General features: G+C 45.2%; 1 protein-coding gene across 4 annotated transcripts in view; it reads left to right on the top strand.

Annotated features, from left to right (window-relative positions):
* Positions 1–16,782, top strand: part of nlgn2a (neuroligin 2a) — a 147,392-nt gene that overhangs the window by 87,881 nt on the left and 42,729 nt on the right. For all 4 annotated transcript variants that reach the window (XM_040179584.2, XM_040179583.2, XM_040179581.2 and 1 more), the window contains 1 exon segment: positions 5,194–5,343. In XM_040179584.2, coding sequence (XP_040035518.1) covers positions 5,194–5,343 — 150 coding nt within the window.

Genomic DNA, 16,782 nt, shown 5'->3' with positions numbered 1-16,782 from the left:
CACAATGCACTAGAGCACAGAACCCTGTTGTTGTTAGCCTCTTTTTGTACGCTGGATTGTTTGGATATGTATGAACTCATCAGTCTTCATCAATTAGCAGAAATACAAAAAACACATTTTGAAACCCCACCCCTGAAAAGGGAGGCAAAGTCTTCCTTTTTCTCTCTTCACTTTGGTTGAAAAAGCTCATTCCCCCTATCCAGACACCCTGCTGATTCTAACAAGTATTATAACACCAGTGCAAGGACACACACACACACACTCACGCATGTCCCAGATGCAATCAGTGTGGCCTTTGCCTTCATCCATTGTGCTCTAACGATTAAGCCTTAGCCCTGCTCGGTGGCCTATAGGCCAGCTCTGCTGCTGTGCATCTCATCACATCCCATTCATCACACAGTGGCTGTCTCCACCTCCATCACATCGGCCTGCCGCTGACCTACTATTGAGCCCCCCCCCCCCCCACACACACACACACACACACACACACTCAGTTGTGAGTAGTTTGTTATTTTTGCTCTCTGTTTGCAAAATAGGATTAGAATCAGCCATTCTTACAGATCCATCATAATCTAATCGTTGAGATTTCCCATTTTGGCACATCAGAAATGTTTGATACTGTTAAACTTTTTTTTTTTTTACACGCTTGTAGCTCACTTATTTAGAAATATTTCACTTTCCCGATTTGTGTTTTTAATCAGAAGAATGCGATGGCATATCAAAACCTTATCCCAGAGAATATCTTACCTTTTTAGATATTTATAGCTACACATTTGTTAAGCTTCTCGTCTTGGTCAGAGATTTGTAGTAAATCTAATCCATCAAGATTGAAATTACAGGTCTAGAAATACAGAAATGTATTCCTTCCATTACACTGTTAAAATATTTTCAACATAGTAACCTTTCTGTTAATTAGACCACTAGTTCAAAGAGCTTCTCTGTATTTGCACACAGATGACAGTTCATCATTTTCTGTGAGCAATTTCCCTATTATTACAGCTTGGTACCTCGGCGTAAAAGGTCAATATTTACCCCCCACCTCCTCACACCCACACGTGCTTCAGCACACACGCTCCCTGCACAATCCATCCAAACGCAAACAGGTTGACAAGTAAGAAAAAGAGAGTCATGCTTTTATGGGAGAAATTAAAATGCTAATTTTGACAAGACATAAAACTCCACCTTGAGTTTTTCTTCCACTCCATTGGGATTCAATATCTTTTTTTCATTCCCCGCTCTTATAGGGTGTACGTCCCGCCTCCATCTCTCCCTGCTCAGTTTAACTGGGTAGAGGATATCTCAGCCGGCTTCTGTTCGACAGGCCGTCTGCTGTTGTAGCTGCCAGCAGTGCCGAGCTAGACAACATGCAGTTGAGGTCAATCCCATGTTTATCCTGAGCTGTTGAACAATATGAATTTACACTTAATAATTTAAGCCTTTTCATCCGTTATCCTTCCTGCTACACCCCGAAGTTCAGCTGCGCCTCTGCCGCTCCGCTGTCAGTGTTTACCGACGCCACACATCATTCCCCATAGATGATGTCGACGCGGCGGGCCACGCTCCACCCCCGTGACCGATCGGTCGGGTGACGATGCGGCAGACGCGTCTCATCAGGAGACCAGAGCGGCGTCTCCGAGGGGCCCACGGTGGGCGGCGCGTAAGCTGGAACACACCACACAAGTTCAGGGCCTAATCGTCTCATTGTCTCCGTTCTGCTTGAGAGGATCAGCAGCCGTGCTAAGCTCCTCTGGGTACCGGCCCTCAGCTGCTCTCTGCCATCATGCTTTGCCGTTGTTGTTGTTGTTGTTGTTTGTGATCGCAGAGAACCCAATTTATGTCGGCGGCATTGATTGGTTATTTTGTTCACCTTTTTTCATTGTGGATTTCATTTAATCATTTCTTCTCCTCGGTCTTCTGGGTGTTGTGTTGTTCTTGAGGTGCTGTTATTAGCAATGAGCACAGCCTTGACTGGCCGGTCGCTGTTTCTTTTCAGTAGCTATTCACGTCTTTACTTGATGGTTTAACTATAATGGCTGCGGTGGGAGAAGTATTCTGCAAGTGAACATGGAGAAACACTCTGCTCTGCATACTGGGCTTTGTGAAGGAACAGCAGTGGTGGTTTATATTTGTATTTTGGGTTTCTGACAGAACCTGATTACTTCCTTTAATATTAAAAAACACATTATTTTTCTCTTACTGTCTCAGTGAAGATAGCTGTAAACATCCTCCCCGTTTTAGCGCCTGTCTCTTTAAGCCTTTGCAAAGATGCTTCTTAAGCCACGAGCGGTATATTCTAATGAGCTCGCATGTGACATGGGGAGGGAGGCCAAATCTCAATGTCTCGTTTAATCACATGTGTTCCGATCTAAGTAGGCGACAAAAAAACTCACCTTGACTGATTTCATCATTAATTATTCTATTTTATTTTATGTGCTTTTAAATATACTTGAGTAAATGTAGTTACTTTCCACAACTGATCAGGAAAACCAAGCGTATACCAACGATCAAGGGGGAAAAGCTCTGTCGTGTCTTTTACTGACGGTGACCTGTTACTTTACTCCTGCTGTTCCTTCAGTTCGACATGTAAATAGTAGTCCAACACATCTCACGCCATGCCACTGTGAGTCAGCCTCTGCAGCAGCAGCAGCAGCAGCCCCTGTCTGTGTGGAAGCATTTGCCATCTGTCCGTAAGCTCACATAGGATGTCAAGGATTTGTCGAGGCTTTTGCATGTATAGTCTGGACGCAGAACAATACATTCAGCACAGCGGCTGTTCTGCTCAGAAGACGGGTTATGAGCAAAACTAAATGATATAATATATTACACCCACCCCTTATTCTCCTAGTAGAGCTGATATTAGTTTCAGTCATTCTTCTTTTTTTTTAAGGACCTTGATGCGTAAGATTTGCACATTTTAAAGAGATAAATGAGGTTTTTTAACCGAGAGAGAGAGAGAGAGGGAGAGACCCTGGAGGGCCTCAGTCCGTCCTGTCACAATGCCAGACCAATTGGCCCTGTAAGTGATCCACGGACACAGACTCTGCAGGTCAACTGTGACAGCCTGCCTGGTGTGTGCATTTGTGTCTGGTGTGGGTGGGTACATCACTGCATCTGCAGCCTGTCCCGCATGATGCCAGTGGCTGTCAGTCTTCATCTCCTGATGCAGAATGCAGAGGTGTGTGTGTGCGTGCTTGTGTGTTCGCCCCTAATGAAATGAGATTCAGGTAGCGATGTGTCGAAGGGCATCACAGGGTTAGAAATGCAGAAGAGCAATACGTTGCCACGGCAACAGTCGATGACACTATGTCCACGTAAGAGTGGCTCATGTAGGGGGAGTGAGAGAGGAGAGGTGGAAACAAGTCTAAGGGAAGCAGTTGCCATAGCGACTCTCGCTCTCTTGCCGCTACCTGTAAATTTCTCCGCCCAGTGCGAGTGTGTCTGCCTGACTTTAGCTAAAGTATGGCTATGTGCTAGGTTTTAGGATGCGTATTCTCTGCTGAATCCTTTCATGTTTCAGCAGGTATTTCACATGTAGCTCTGCCCTGCGTGTGTTTGTGTATAAATACAGAAGCAGGTTTTGCAGGAATTAGACACCCTCCATCTCTTTTCCCTTAAAACAGATGCTATCTGCACTACTACTCTTTCATATCCCCAGGCATATATACATACACACAAACACACACACACACATAGAAACCAACAGGATCTGCCACCGTGCCACGGTTCCAAGTCTTGTGCGCCATATGCTACTGGAGGCTCCTGGCAGGAGTATCATTGCTCTCGGTCACTGGGGGGGGGGGACTGGTTCAAAGGCCAACGAGGGCCCTTCAGGGACCAGGCCGTATGAACACAGCCCTGCGCTGGCAGCCATATGTTACAGCATCTGACATGGACTCTGAAGTATTCTGCATGCATTTGGAAAGACCGATCCCAGGACGCTTTATCATAGTTTTAATGAACGCCGATTTGATTTTTAACCCTCAGCTTGCGTGAAATTTTCCTGTTTACTGTGTAGATGAAAGTGATTTATCTCTTTTCAATGGTATTCAAGAATACTACATAACTGTTAATGTATCTAAAAAGGAGAATGACTTACTGTAGTGTGTTAGGAACGGGGGAAGCACTTTCATGTTTTAAGAATAACAATGTAAGGCTCAAAGTACCTCCCAAGAACCAACTTGCTGTCATCCATCCCAATGATAAAAATTACTTTTTAACATGGAACCTTTCTGTTATCTTTCCATTTCTAACCTTAAGGCAGTATCCACAAACAATTTGTGCCAGCGCAAAAAGAAATGATGGCCTCGGAGAAAGCAGTGTTTTCTAGAGATTCCCCACGGGGGGAATCGACCCAGAAATAGGTCGACAAAGTTGTCCCCGCCGCTCAGGGCGACTTGCTATTTGCATTTATGGGAGTTCCAAGTTCCAACGTGCAAAATAAAATGAGGAAATTATGGAAATTCACAGAAGACATGATATATTAAGAGCCAGGGGCCATTTATTATCTGTTGGTGGCACACCGGATGTTCTTCAGACCGTGGCTTTTCTCTTAGCACACTTTGTTTTAACGCACAGTAACTCCAGATGTCACACTGGGGCTTTTTTTTTAAACCAGTAAATTGCCCTTGCGCTGCACAGTGGCCTGTTTTTTTTTTGTCGTCCCTGAGCTCTTTTCTTACAGTGTTGAAACATATTTTCTTTGCAACAGAGGGCTCTCTGGGGCGAGCTTTGACACCAAACCCTTGAGCTCTAAATGCTTGTGCTCGCCCCACACTTTTGTAAGTTCTTCATCTGAACTAATTACTTATTTCTGCCATCAAATTGCGCTTAACCTTTTGAGCTCATCAGCGTTGCGCCAATCTGGGCCTCTGTGTGAAATAGCCCGTCTCCAATATGCTACGCTACCCCGCGATTGTCTGCAGACATTATTGCTTTAATTCCCTGGAAACGTTTTATTGGACTCTTGCCGTGGCGTCTTTTCTGCCGCTGGAATCCTCCCCTGAAATCTAAATTACCTGAATCTCCCGTTTTAGAGCAGACGTACAGCTGCAGGGAACAGAAAACTATTCTCATCCAGCCCAGCAATTTGTTCAGCATTATATTTTGGTCCAACACTATGTGTTCAGAGTCAATTTGTGAGGTGTGAATACACTTATTAACGATTGCTGTCTTTTCTCCTCTTTGTGCGTGTAGATATCCGGGACCGGAGGAAGAAGCCGGTGATGCTGTTCATCCATGGCGGCTCCTACATGGAGGGCACCGGAAACATGTTTGATGCCAGCGTCCTGGCGGCCTACGGCAACGTGATCGTGGTGACCATGAACTACCGGCTCGGCGTGCTCGGTGAGTGGCTTGGACGTCTTGACTGACCGAGCAACACGTGGGGGGCGCACGGAGACATTCCAACTCCGCTCTGATGATAATACATTCATCTCCTCGCTCGCCAGGCAATCATAATGGCAAAGTGGATTTCTCTCAGCAGACTCTTCTTGATTAAGTCGCTGATGAATGACTTTAATGCAAGTTATCAATATAATGACAAGGAGTGCCTGCGTTGATCCCGAGCGCTCTTTTTCCTGTGGATTTCCCTTTGTTGATAGCTCCAGTCCGAACGCTGGTCATGCGTTTGCACCTTGTTTGAATGGAAGGATTTTGTGAAAAGCATTTTGATATTTAACAACAAATAATGTTGCTGCGTTTTTCAGAAGATTTGATGAGATTTCTGTCTGGATTAAAATTGAGACAGAAATAGATTACAGATACATTTGTGAGTTGAGGCCCAAATTGTTGTAATTGCTTTAATTATCAAGGATATTATTACCATCATATACATATTACAAGCAGTGAGAGTTCTGTATTCCATTCTATTCTAAAAGTGAGTTATATTCATAACTTTATCCTTAAATTGGATTGATGAACTTGCACCACCTTCTTGCCATGTAACCGTTCCCTATATTATTTATTTGGTGAACAAATCATGCCTATTGTCTCAAGTTAGTAACTCCTTTGGAAAGGAGCGAAAGGGGGAACAAACATGCAAATCACATACAGATCTGGCATTTTTACTCACACAGAAATGCACCTTCCGATTCCTCTTTTTTTACTGCATGCTGTTGCCCGGCACCCACAAACTCTGTCCTGCAGCAATTTAAATCATCCCACAAAGAGCAAAAAAAAAAGCATGTCTTTACGGTGTGTCTAGGTGGGCGGTGTTCGGTCATGATGCACTTCTGAGCCGTTTCTACAAGACAGCACAGTGAAGGAGAGGGGTTTTGCAAAGTGGTTAAAGTGGCTCTGTGGGCCGAGTGTAGTCGGTAAACTGTGGCCTGTCTGTTCAGCTCACGCGAGCTTCTGCCATTGCCACGTTTGTGAATAAAAAAATAAATCATTCGCCGCCTCGGCTCTCTGGCATGAGCTTGTCATCCTTTTCCTGAAAATACGCTTGACTTGGCCTCCTGGTTACTCCGTCTCGCTCTTTTGAGACCAAGTAATTTAGCTTTGGAGAGGAGGAACATGTCTCCAAGGAGGCAGGTGCTAACAAAGGAAACTAAATGCATTAGATATTTCATTAGCCAAAGAGAGCGGGCTGCTGGAAGCTGTTTTAAAATCCTCTTCTCATTTGTTTCCATTTTTTTTTAAGGCCGGTTTCTGTGCTGTCCGCTGACACTTTCACGCCGTTCACTTTTTGTTTTATTTATTCATGACAGACATATTTTATTTGCCTGCAATTCCATAAAGTGTTTCAACTCTGAAATTTGATCTAAAATGTGACTATTATCAAAGATTGTTGTTTTCATTTATCCGTGCCGGGATAAGGCGTTAAAGGATTTTTTTTTTTACAGCTCAATTCTTTCTGTAGAACTAAGATTTTTCTCATTATTTTGACTGCTAAGATCAAGGAACCCAGCAGCATTTCTCAAACGAGCGCCTTGCCCTGATTGCCCGTCCGTGGAGTCCTCCGGCTACTTGTGCTAGCAGTAGACGTGTTCTTTGTATTTGTTTGTATTGATTATTTTGTGGGCGAGGCTTCGGAGGGTGGGCCCGGGGGGACGGGTTTGCAGATGAGATTTAATGACTTTTAGAACTGCTGCTGCTTTTTATTTTCATTGCACACACTGTGTGCCGGGTTCTTCAATTGAATCGTTTGTTTGTATCCGACGTGCTCTTTCTGGGGCCTCAGATGTTTTCTACCTGAGCTTAAGACAGTGTCCCAGGTTGGCTGGTAGAAAATATACACTCGGTTCTCTAATAGAATTATCATTGCCATTTTTCTACTTCCAAGTGGTTTGAGAATTCCTTCTACCCTGCTGGCTTGTTAACGGCCTGTCAGGCAACCCGTTTCTCTCTCCGGTTTGTCGTGGAAGTGATGTGGCATCATGGAGAATTTGACGATTGCAGCATTATCATGACAAAAATAAGTACCCAGTCGTAAGTGCTTTAATCCAGTCAAACCAACGGCATTGCTTTTGTGAATACGTTTGGTTTATTATCAGATCTGTTGTTCATCTAATCCGGCTGACACCGACTTGTTACTGCATTACTGCAAGAAAGAAAAAGAAAAAAGATGACTGTAGAGTACTACATGATCTTGGATTACTACCATGTCACTGGGTGTGCGGGACTGGATCTTATTCCTCTCCTGCTCCAGCATCTTTACACACCTCTCCCTTCGCTAGTCAGCTGGCGTCGCTTTCATCAAGGAGAAAGCAAATTGAGAGGGAGACGTTTGTCATTTGTATGCAAAGAGAACACTGAGGCTCCCTCCCAAACATGAGAGCCATCCAGTCTGATTTGGCCATGATTAGGAGAAATGTGAGTAATCTTCCATCCTGTGTGATGGATGGCATTTTACCTTGATGGAGACCGGAGAGAGCGAGAGAAGCAGAGAAGCCTGTGTGGGTTGGTTGAAATGCGCATTTGTGATTTTCTTTTCTTTTTTGAGGTGGTGTGCGTCCAACACGTGTAGCTGCGTGCGTTCATGCATACCGATGTCTGCTCTGTGGACACACTGCGAGGCTTCCCCCCGTGTTTGTGTTCTTGCTTCAGCAATCGGACACGCTGATTTGGAAGGGCAGCTCAGGAATTATTGATTCAGGAGCTAGATGTGGTCATGTGAAATGCAAACTCAATTCTGCGTGCCTGCCAGACAGAAACGGTTATCTTCAATCTCTGCAGCACATATTGGGTGTTATAAATGTAAGAGAGTTGACTTTTTTGGGCTTTAGTGAGGAGTGCAAAAGTGTAGGAAGCCAAGCACAAGCGACTGTAAAGGTTGCACACTTTTCTTTTAGGATTTTGTTATCCTGATTACAGCTGTATGGAATCTTCTCTGCCACTAGACTTGAAATCTGATTGTCAAGACGTTTTTCTACACTTGTAATCTCGTACTTTGTACATGAGGAAATACCAGGGGAAGACATTTGAGGTTGCTCAGAAGACTTCTTCAAATACAAGAGCACAAAGGGAAAGTCCTGGCATCCTTTTAAAAAAGGACTTGATTCTATACCCACAATGGAAGCCGAGTATATTCAGACCCTTACAGTAGAAGTTGGTCTAACTGGTGGACCTGCTGCACAGGAGGGTTAAGACCACTGCTTAGGGACCTGGTGAGTTTCCTTGCTATTCCAGTTGGACCGTTTCTTAATGGAGTTAATTAAGTAAATGTGATGAAAGCTTAGTAAGGGCAGAGTAAATTCGTATCCTTTGGTATAATTACTGCAAAAAGAATCTTGTCTCTGCTTGGCTTTTTTTCTTGCCGTAATTAATTGTGAAACAGTATTTAGGACTCACGGCTTCAGCAGCTGCAGATACAATATATTCAATATGGAAACTAAGTAAATGCATATCTCGGCTAACATCTATTTCCCATAAACTCTCTGTATACACCCATGCATTGCCAGTATGCAAGCATTTAGGAGAAGATAAATCAAGCACAGAGAGACAGGAGGTCAGGGAAGATGGGTCTCTCCTCGCGGCTGATTGAGATACGCAACCATTTTCTCTCTCCGTCTCCACTGGCGCGCTTATTTCACAGCCACCTCTGCAGCCCGGCCAGCGTTACGCAAATGCTAACGAACATGGCATTATTCACGCAGCGCAACGCGCCCGGCTCTACCCATAGTCTAATATGGAAATGTACCTGTCGGCTCAGGGAAGAAGAAGAACAAGAAGCATTCGGCGGTCTCTAGCCAAGTCTCTGCAGGGTTCAAAATGTAATGAAAAGCTTCACCGGGCCTCTAAGCGCTTGACCTTGCCTCGGCTACGTTTGCGCCAGACGTGCTTACAGTTCGTACGTCACCTCCACCCCGATGAGCTTTTTATATCCTCCGTCACAATGCGGGAGTCTGGGTGGGTGAGCGCGAGCCGGAGAGAGAGAGAGAAGAAAGGGAGACTATGCATCCATCCAGACATTAACGATGATGATGGAAGCAGAGGGGCGGAACAGAGTACAAAGCTTAGAGCATTTTCTGGAGCTGCAACGCTTATGTTGACATGCAGCATGAGCTGTGTGTGCGTGCATGTGTGTGTGTGTGCGTGCGCGTGTGCGTGCGCTGGCTGACATACACACACTGAGCAGGGTGGAGAGATTTTGATAGATGTGAGACGTGACAGTGGGAGAGAGATAGAGGGGGAGGGGGTGGGTGGGGGGGGGAGTGAATAGAGGGACTGCATTTGCCTGTGATGCTAAAAATAAAACCTGCCGAGCCACGTTTGAGTGTGTGCTGGAGCAGACATTCATCCAGAGCACAATTTATGCTCTATAATGCCGTGCGCCCACCTCATGCATGTAGCGGATATGGCATCAATATCTGTGTATGGACTGAACAAACACACACACACACACAGAGACCTGAATGGGTTGTGCTTAGAATAAGTCCTCCTTACAACATGTCCGCCTCACACCTCTGTGTAAAACTTTGGAATTCAATATGGCGAGAAATTGCCTGCTCAACAATTTTGTGTCTAACGTCCAGACAGCGATGCGAAAAGTGACTTGACAGGACCGGAGAAGATATTAAGACACACGCCTCTCCCAAAGGCGCGTGTCTTAATATCACACCCACACTGTTCCCAGTCTCCATAGCAACCTCCGGCGGAATGGGTGAGCAAAGTCCTCTCGAGTCTATGTGAGGGAAGCAAAAAGGGGACTGTGGTATCTTAAGTGGGTATCTGTGTGTGTGTGTGTGTGCTCAGTAGTGCGGAGTGTGTGACTTTGAGAAAGAGGACAGGCTGGTCCGCTATTATCTCAGAGGGGATTAGCACCTCAGCTGGCCAACATCTCTCTCACACACACACACACTCACACACAATTACAGACCGATACACATTCCCACGGGCAGGTGAGACGCGCACGTTAACACGGCCACAGACATGTGTTGAGTTGGCTCTCACAGCTTCCCTCTCAGCGCTCCTCAGACCGGACGTCCTTGGCCTTCACACTCTCGCCTGACATGCCTCTACTTTCTTGCCTTCGTCCTTTGGTCCAATTCCACACTTCCCTCCTCTTCCCCCTTTAGATTCACACCTTCAGGAACATGTGTAGTGCAACACTGAGATCATTATTGCCCTCATTCGTACAAGGAGAGTCTTCTCGGCAGGGATGGATACACTCACGTAATGTAGTGGTAGATCAGACAAAAAGATGGGGTCTCCTTTACAGCAGCAATGTAACCTTCTACCCTTTACGCTCAGGGTCCACACATCAAGTTTTTATTTCACTAGTGACTCAACACATCAGTTACACACTTAGTTTTCAGCAGAGTGAGCTGCCTCTTTAACAAGTACAATTCTGGCATTTTTCAACCCGTTTCTCCGTTGTACGGATCTGAGGGAAAGCATCCTCAGTTTTTTTCTAAGAAACTTCAGAGTCGTAGTGAATCCTCCCAATCGCTTCAGGTGGGAAAGGATTATGTGTTGTGGCTGACTGCGTGTCGGGGGCCTGCTTAAAGGGGCTACGTGCCGGACAGCCAGACAATTCAAGAAGCCGTAGGAGGCTAGCGTTACAGCATCTGCCTCTATCTACTTGTCTTCCCTTAATCGTGTTTCACAAGGCCCACGCTTCATTGAACAAGAGGTTTGTGGATGACGAAAAAATGAACACAAACACACACACACACACACGTGATTTCCTGCAGGCATTTTCTTTTTTAAAACTGAGTTATGGGGAAGATTATACTGATGTATGTCTCGCATGTCAAACAATCAGCTTTGTAAGTGAGGAACCATGGGCTGGTAATAGCTAGGGATGGATCATCATTACGCAGGGATGACAGCCGTTTGAATCATCACGCGCCGCTACGGAGCTAAACGGGAGACTCACTTCTCCCCCGGGGGTGGGGAGTTGTTTGGTGAGCCAGAATAGCATCCTGTACACCTGTTTTTTTTTACATTCAGAGTTATAATCGCAAAGACGGGCCATTAGTGGCTGTGCATTTAAAGAGGAAGGAGTCAGCATTTGCGATGCAATGCTTGTGCGCGTGCCAAACTAACACCGCCTTTGAGCGCCATTTAGAACGCAGCCGACACGCGCAACAACAACACATGGCGAGAGGACGCAACAGTGCAGCGAAGACGAGTAGCTCACACATATGCTCAGCTAAAAGAGGAGTACCCGAATGCACACCTGTTTTTAACTATTGTATTAAGATCACTCTGATAAAACAGTTATTTTACGTGATGGTTTCAGGTTCAATTGTCGCTGTACCCTCCTTTGCTTCTATGGTCATTTTTTTAACATGACGGTTAAAGTGCCAGTTGTCCCTCTCTGGAAAACCTCCCGTCATTGTGTGGCTTTCTCACTTCCGAGTGCACCGAGGATGCTCTCAGAGCGTTTGGCTCGGCTGCAGCTGTATTTCTACTTGTTCAGCATCACTACCATCTCTGTGAAAGAAATCCAGAAGCGGGCGAAACTATATGCCTACACATTGATGATTGACAGTGATACCGGTTTCTGCTATCGATTAAATGAAAAGCTGCCAACCAATTATTTTAACCCCGGAAGGCAACTCCTACAACTGTTAGGAAGGCACATCAATCGAATAGCCTTGGCCAATACATTTATATGTATGTAGTTATTCATTTTGTTCAGATCAATACAAAACCAAACCGCTTACTGGTGGAATCGGCAGGTACACACAGCAGAACCTGCCATAGACGAACATATTGAACTAAGCAACTATACTATTTACAAGATGACTATATTATGGTGGAATTTGAGCAGCCTTCTTACTATTTAGAAAACAGGACCATCTGTTTAATGTGTGGTTGTGATGTGCATAAGCACCTGTGGCTGTGTCTTTATTATTTCTATGGATGGAGCTATATGATACAACGCCTTTACGCCTTACAACGTAATTTGTCATATTCCAGCTGCTGGATGTGAGTCTTACACTTTATTGCTCCTATAGGACAATCTTTGTCTATTAATTATTTATGATTTATTTGCTGGTAATGCCAAGATGTCATGTCCTAATTCAGTATGCAAGCTGGTGGTCTTTTCATGCATTTGACTCACGTCCTCAGTGCAGTGAACGATACGTCACATAGACGGAGCCCCAGAGCGATCAGAGACAGAAGGAATTAAATAATCACAGCATTAACCAAATGACACAGCTATGTAAATAATAATCACTGAGAAATGTTTATTTAATTTAACATCAGGATTATAATACTACGTGTTAAAAATCAACACTGTATTAAGTCACAGCTACGAAAGTTAAAACTTTTTGCAGAGTAACCATGGCAGAGCGGGGTGGACCTTGGTCTAATGGGGGTCAAAGTTCAAGGTGCAGTACTTTGAAGGCAATTGAAAAGCGTTTGTAAGGGCACCTGCGGTACTTAATATAAATAAGAGATTGAATCGCACCCCAAATATGGCTCTTCATCAGCAAACTTCTGGATTCAGCGATCAAGATCTGGATCTGCAATGTAGATAACGACTGCAATACACATATAGCTTGGCAGTTCAGACCAACATTAAGCCGGGATTTCTCTCCCGTGGTGCAAATACCCCAGAGGTTCTGGATTCAGCACCTTGGACAGAGGCTGTGGTATTGTTCATGATTTAATGTGTGTAAGAAATGTAAAAAATATATCCCTGCTTCTATTCATTTCCTCATTGTCTCCCCCACCCTCCACGCAGACACACACACACACACACACACACACTTCCTCAGCATATTAATCCCGCTTGTGCCTCTTGTCACCTCCCCGTGGCTCCACTATCACTGGATCATCGTGGAGCTGTGGCTGTTGGACTCCTGCTCGCCGTGTGTTTGGCGAATCGGGGGCAACGTGACCCATCTACCTTCATGCATCTCCACCATCTCCATCGCTGCATTAAGTCTGGCTAGCACATCCCCTGTGGCCAGCAGTGTGCGCACACACACACATGCATTATACATGTTGGATGTTTAACACACACAGAACAACACTCACACAAGCAATATGAATGGTAATAATAGTAATAGTTGCATTATAGGGAGAGTGAGGTCAAGGACACGACTGCCTGGTGTCCACAACACGGTTGGATAGAACATCTGTGATTGACGTGGGGGAGAAAGCTCGGTAATGTTAGAGACACCAGAAAAAGAACACACACACACATGGACGCACACTGCAGCATGTACACACGCATAATAAAATGAGACAGCAGAGGGTTGGGGGAGATGGAGTTGGACAAAGGAAAAGGGAGGTAAATAGTGAGCGAAATAGAGTTCACCCATCCGAGCAGTTCACCCTGCTCTCACACACACACACAAACACAGACTGGCAGCAGTAACTCACTGGCCCAGTAACAGATGCTGCGAGCAGTGTGAGAGCCAGGCTCCACCTGCTCTCCTCTGCTCCTCCACCTCCTCTGTGGTCCACCAACCCGCCTCTATGCACAGTCCGTGCTGCCCCGTCACCTCCCCGGCCAGGCCACCTCTCGGCTGGGTCAATTTCCGAGCCATCCCCTTCCGCCTCCTTTCCTCCACGCTAAGAGCAAAATAACCATTGCAGTTTATACTGGTAAACACTCATTTAGTTCTCCCTTCCCCAAATTACGCATGCATGTTAATACGTTCCTATTAATCTACTTAAACACAAGCTGTGAATCCTAATTTTGGTAACATCTAGAGCCCCACACTTTAATTGGAACCTGTTATGACACCTGGCCCATCAATTGAACCTGAATCTTTAATCTTTCGAAGGTATGTAAAAGTTAATTTTCATATATTCCTCAACTCGGCATGTTAAATAACTTGCATACTGTATGTGTTGGTTTATGTGGTGGTGATTACACAACATGAATATGTACAAGGTGGGGGGTTGTGTGTGCTCTCCACCTGGGCTCGACAGCAGCGCAGGCATCTCTTTAGGAAGCCGGTGAAGCTCATTATCTAATCAACCAGCCGAGGCCGGTCAGCGGGTCTGTCCGAGCCGCGGTTTTCCTCACCTGGGGTGGAAGGTGTGCCATGCGTTCCCCTTCCGCTCGCCGCAATTAACCGGCCTGCTCCCACTCGGCACGGTGGGAACAAAGACGGGCTGCTTCTGTTTGTGATGCTGAAAGTTTATTTCAGATTACAGATGCCCACACTCGCACTAACTGTAGCCCCGGTTTTCTTAATGGAAAGCTCTGGATGAGGCAGATGGCAGATGGCTTCAGCTCCTGTGTGAGACGAAAAACATTCCTGGAAAATTTCAAAGCGCTCCAAATGAACGGCCGCTTGAAGTTGTTGCACAAAGCCTCATGGCCGTGCAATTACCACGATCCGTGGAACGTCGATGGCATCCAAAAGTCAATAAAAGCTTTCGTTTTAATTAAGTAGATGTTTTTATGCTCGAACAGCACCCTGAGCACATTCCCACACCGCGAGGGCACGGGTGCGTTTGGGATCCCTCTTTGGTAATCTTGTGGCCTGTCTGTTGCCGCCTGCGAGCCTTTTGTCAATGTTTGTACACGCAACAGGCAGCCATAACTGTGGACCGTTGAATTAGAAACAAACCGTTATAAAGCCACCGTGTCCTTGGTGTGTGCTTGCGTGTTTGTGTGTGGTTTGTATACAAAACGTGAAAACCAGACCAAAACCCTGCTAAAACAGATTGATCGCTCGCTAAACCCCATTTCCTGAACAGTGATCGTCTAAAGGTGGCTTAGAAACCGTAGCTAGGCACAGCGGGCCGTTGAGCTTTTGGATTTTTTTCGATGCCAAAACAGTGTGCATCGTGCTCCAAGACCAACATCACGCTGTGTCTCGGGAACCAAAAATACGTGTAAGTGTAAAAGGATCGGATTAAACACTTTTCATCATTACCCCTGCTGAGGCTTGCACCATTCTCATTAATTAGCGCTGTAACACTGGGATTTGTAACCTTACCCTGAACTTCAAAAACGCCGCTATTCCTGTGCTCTTCTGGGTAGAACTGTTTTTGTCAATAGAGCGCAGTAGCTCTGAAGACAGCGATAAGAGCGATATTGAATGGGGACCAGCAGAAAAAGATTTTAAAAAGGCCCATATTGAAAATTCTGGTTAAGTAGACTTATTATTTCACAATATTTTCCCCTCTTGCCATCTAAGGGCCCTCTCCGAAGCTGTTATATCAACTCTTTAAAGCCACCAGACCTTGCAAAAACGGTAATGTTATGTTGCAGAACACCAAAGTTGTCTGCCTTTTGCAGCCAAAGTAAAGTGCTACAAATGGAGAGTTATAGAAAATATGAAAACACAAGGGCCCCTCACACGGGAGCCGGCTGGAAGCGGTTTTCAGTCAGCTCGCTGAGTTATAGCATCACTAACTCTTAGCATTGGTGTACGGGCTGAAAGCAGGTGACTCTCAGGGCCAATAACTGATTACCAAAACGTGACGGATGATTGTCTATGGAAGTGATGCCTTATGTGTGAGCACCGCATCACCCGTGAGTGGGAAGAAATGAATGTCCTCCGCGGTGCTTTAGAACGCCATGTGTGTTTTGCTTAATTGTCCAATTAGTGTTTAAAACAATACAGAAAAAAACATTCATTTCTATTAATATGTTTCTCCTCTGTACATGCCCTGAGATGTAAAGGGGGAGTTCCTTGACAAACAAACAAAATGTTGAGACTTTGTATTTCTAAGCCAAACAGGAAAGGATCAAACGGAGGGTGTTGCCTGAAGCAGGAGTCTGGGTGACTTTGCAGAAATTAGCTGGCTCCGATTGCGCTTTCAGCAGATTCGAGTGGTGGAAAAGGCAAATTGGATTTGGCACTTGATCTGACAACATGGCTGTGTTCTTCCCTCCCGTCCTCAATATGAGTGTAGTAAATGGAGTGCTGCCCAATATGGGAATAAAATGAGGGGATTTGTTTATTTATTTCTCAGTTTTGTTTTTTTTTCAAAATACCTTTTGGTGTTGAATACGGCGCGCGAGGCATTTTATTGCCTGCCTTGATTCAAAACTATCCTTGACTGCACGGCCATTCACACAGACGACTGTTCCAGTAAACAAACACACAACACATTGAAGATGAACATGACATAAAGCATTAATGCTTCATGTGAGGCACATTTTGCTTTCTTGCTTTCAGTTTACTACGTACTTCAATAATGCATTTGATAAACCATTTGTTATTTATGACTTGAATGCAGCTGACCTGAAATACTCCAAGGAGCCTCCAACATGTTAATTGTGTATGTGTGTGCGCGTGTGTGTATTCACATTCATGCGAACATCTTGACTCCCAAACTGATTTCCCAGCAGTGGGGTTGTAGATTGTCCCCCCTCAGCTCTGTGGCGCCATATTTCCCAGCGAAGATGACTGA

Source organism: Gasterosteus aculeatus, chromosome 7 (genome assembly GCF_964276395.1).
Source record: "Gasterosteus aculeatus chromosome 7, fGasAcu3.hap1.1, whole genome shotgun sequence".
NCBI lineage: Eukaryota > Metazoa > Chordata > Actinopteri > Perciformes > Gasterosteidae > Gasterosteus > Gasterosteus aculeatus.
The sequence above is the reverse complement of the archived record's forward strand: the minus strand, read 5'-3'. Positions and strand labels throughout refer to the sequence as shown.